The sequence below is a fragment of the Vicia villosa genome, linkage group LG1 (assembly GCF_029867415.1).
Source record: "Vicia villosa cultivar HV-30 ecotype Madison, WI linkage group LG1, Vvil1.0, whole genome shotgun sequence".
NCBI lineage: Eukaryota > Viridiplantae > Streptophyta > Magnoliopsida > Fabales > Fabaceae > Vicia > Vicia villosa.
The window spans coordinates 24,526,454-24,528,557 of NC_081180.1; the positions used below are offsets into that span (position 1 = coordinate 24,526,454).

General features: G+C 36.8%; 1 protein-coding gene across 1 annotated transcript; it reads right to left on the bottom strand.

The window, feature by feature from the left end:
* Nucleotides 1–487: 487 nt before the first annotated feature.
* On the bottom strand, nt 488–1,860 carry LOC131602980 (protein SRC2-like). The gene has a single exon (XM_058875218.1). The coding sequence runs from the start codon at nt 1,607–1,609 to the stop codon at nt 920–922; it is 690 nt and encodes a 229-aa protein (XP_058731201.1). The 5' UTR covers nt 1,610–1,860; the 3' UTR covers nt 488–919.
* Nucleotides 1,861–2,104: the final 244 nt, after the last annotated feature.

A 2,104-nucleotide genomic window follows, 5' to 3' on the forward strand; every position in this document is an offset into this window, starting at 1 on the left:
TGGAGAGTATACAAAGGAAAGGAGGAGTTGAACCCGTGTCCGAGTTTGCTGGGGCTGTAGCTCCGCCCATGCTCCCGGATAAAGAAGGAACAGAGTATTAAAAGGCAATAACTGTCTAACAGAAAAGAAAGAGCCAAAATGAGTGAGAACAACTATATATATAAACAAGTCATTGAACAGAACAGTCGATCACTTATTTTACATAGAGCAATGCTATTCTTACACAATTTATTACACCAAATACTTACACCAAACACTGTTCACCGTATTTGGTTAATCCAGTGTAAAAACTTGGTTAATGTAGTACTGAAGTTGGTTAATGCAACATTCAGGTATTAAAAATAATTTGTAGCAGTCACCAAACTTGGTTAATGCAGTGTAAAAATTTGGTTAATGCAGTAATAAAGTTGGTTAATGCAACATTCAGGTATTAAAAATAATTTTTAGCAGTCATCAAACTTGGTTAATGCTGTGTAAAAATTTGGTTAATGCAGTAATGAAGTTGGTTAATGCACGTCCAGGTATTACAAATAAATGTTCGTACATGAATAGTATTCGTCAGTACATGAATAGTATTCGTCCGTATATGAACAGTGTCGTCCGTACATACGGTGTAAGTGTAAGAATTGGTGTAAAAATAGCATTTTCGTTTTACATATTCACATTAATTTGAGACTAACATTTCTTACAAACAGTTGTTAATTCTCAAGCACATACTGTTGTTTATTTTACTTGTCCTGATCATAACTTAACTTGAACAAATACATACAAAAGAAGCTTCTGGTTTTATGTCAGATCCTATACATCAAAAACCATAAAAGTAACAGCTTCTACACTGTGCAGAAACATGTAATAATATCCTAAACAAAAAAACTAAACAAAATCAAAGGAAAAAAAAAAAAAGTCAATACACAGAAAATTAAAAGTAACTCTTTGCAACCGGTACTCCATGTGGAGGCGGGTACACATAGCCATTTTGTGTCGGGTAAAAGTAATCCACCGGAGTTTGTTGATGCTCACCGTACAACGGTGAAGGCGATGGATACGTATATCCGTCCGGATATTGCGGCTGAGTCGGAGGAGGAGGAGGATACACAATAGGGTAAGGTGCCGAATTAGACCCCATCGCCGGAGAAGGATAACCGGTAACCATAACAGGTTCCAGCTCCACCTTATGATTATGGTTCACAGACTCATTGATTTTGTAGGAAAAATTAAACGAACCTTTTGGTTTTCCATTCGGTTTTCTAACTTGGTAACTAACATGTTCGAAGTTTTTTCCATCACCAGTTTGCTTGAGAAGCTCAGTTAGAGGAACTTGGACGCTACCAACATCTTTATCGACGGCGAGGCTCCCCGAACAGCGAAGGTTGATTTCGAGAGTCAAACGATTCTGGCGAGCTAGCAATTCATTGAAACTGAGTTTAGCTGAGAAACTCCAAGCAGGGTTAGTACCTCCTTCTCTGTCAAGGGGTGTTTTAGTCTTTTGTTTATTGGCCGGGTCGCCGGAGATTGAAACGACGGCGTATACTTGCATTCTGGAGAGGAGGTTAACGTTGTTGAGATCTTTCGCTGATGCGAGATTGAGTTGCAAGGTTTTGTATTCCATTTTGTTGTATGAGGAAAGGATCTGAGTTTGTTGACGTCAACTATGTGTGAGTTTGTTTATATAGAAATATAGGTGAAGTGGTGATAAAGGATGGAGAAATAATCAAAGCAGGAACGAACTTTCTCGCCATGGTTCACGCGTTTCTGTTTTTTCTCCGTGTCTTCTAAAACTAATTAGAGTAGGTTTGAATAGAAGTGTTCATGTTTTGTTTTTGGTTGACAAATAGGAAATAATGTATATTGGAGAAAATTCAAAATGGATTGGTGTACTAAAATAGAAAATTAGAAGGAGAGTGGATAATTTTAGAAATGTAATAACGTGAGGTTTACTCACTAGCCCACATGCTAATCCATCATTTTCACTAAATACATAATTGTTTTTTATATGGAGGAATCTCTTTTGTATGACTTAGTCCAATTTAAAATAGAGATTGGTGTGATCTAATAATACAAACGAGTTATGTTTGAAAGCTACTTCTATCTAGCATTTATTAGG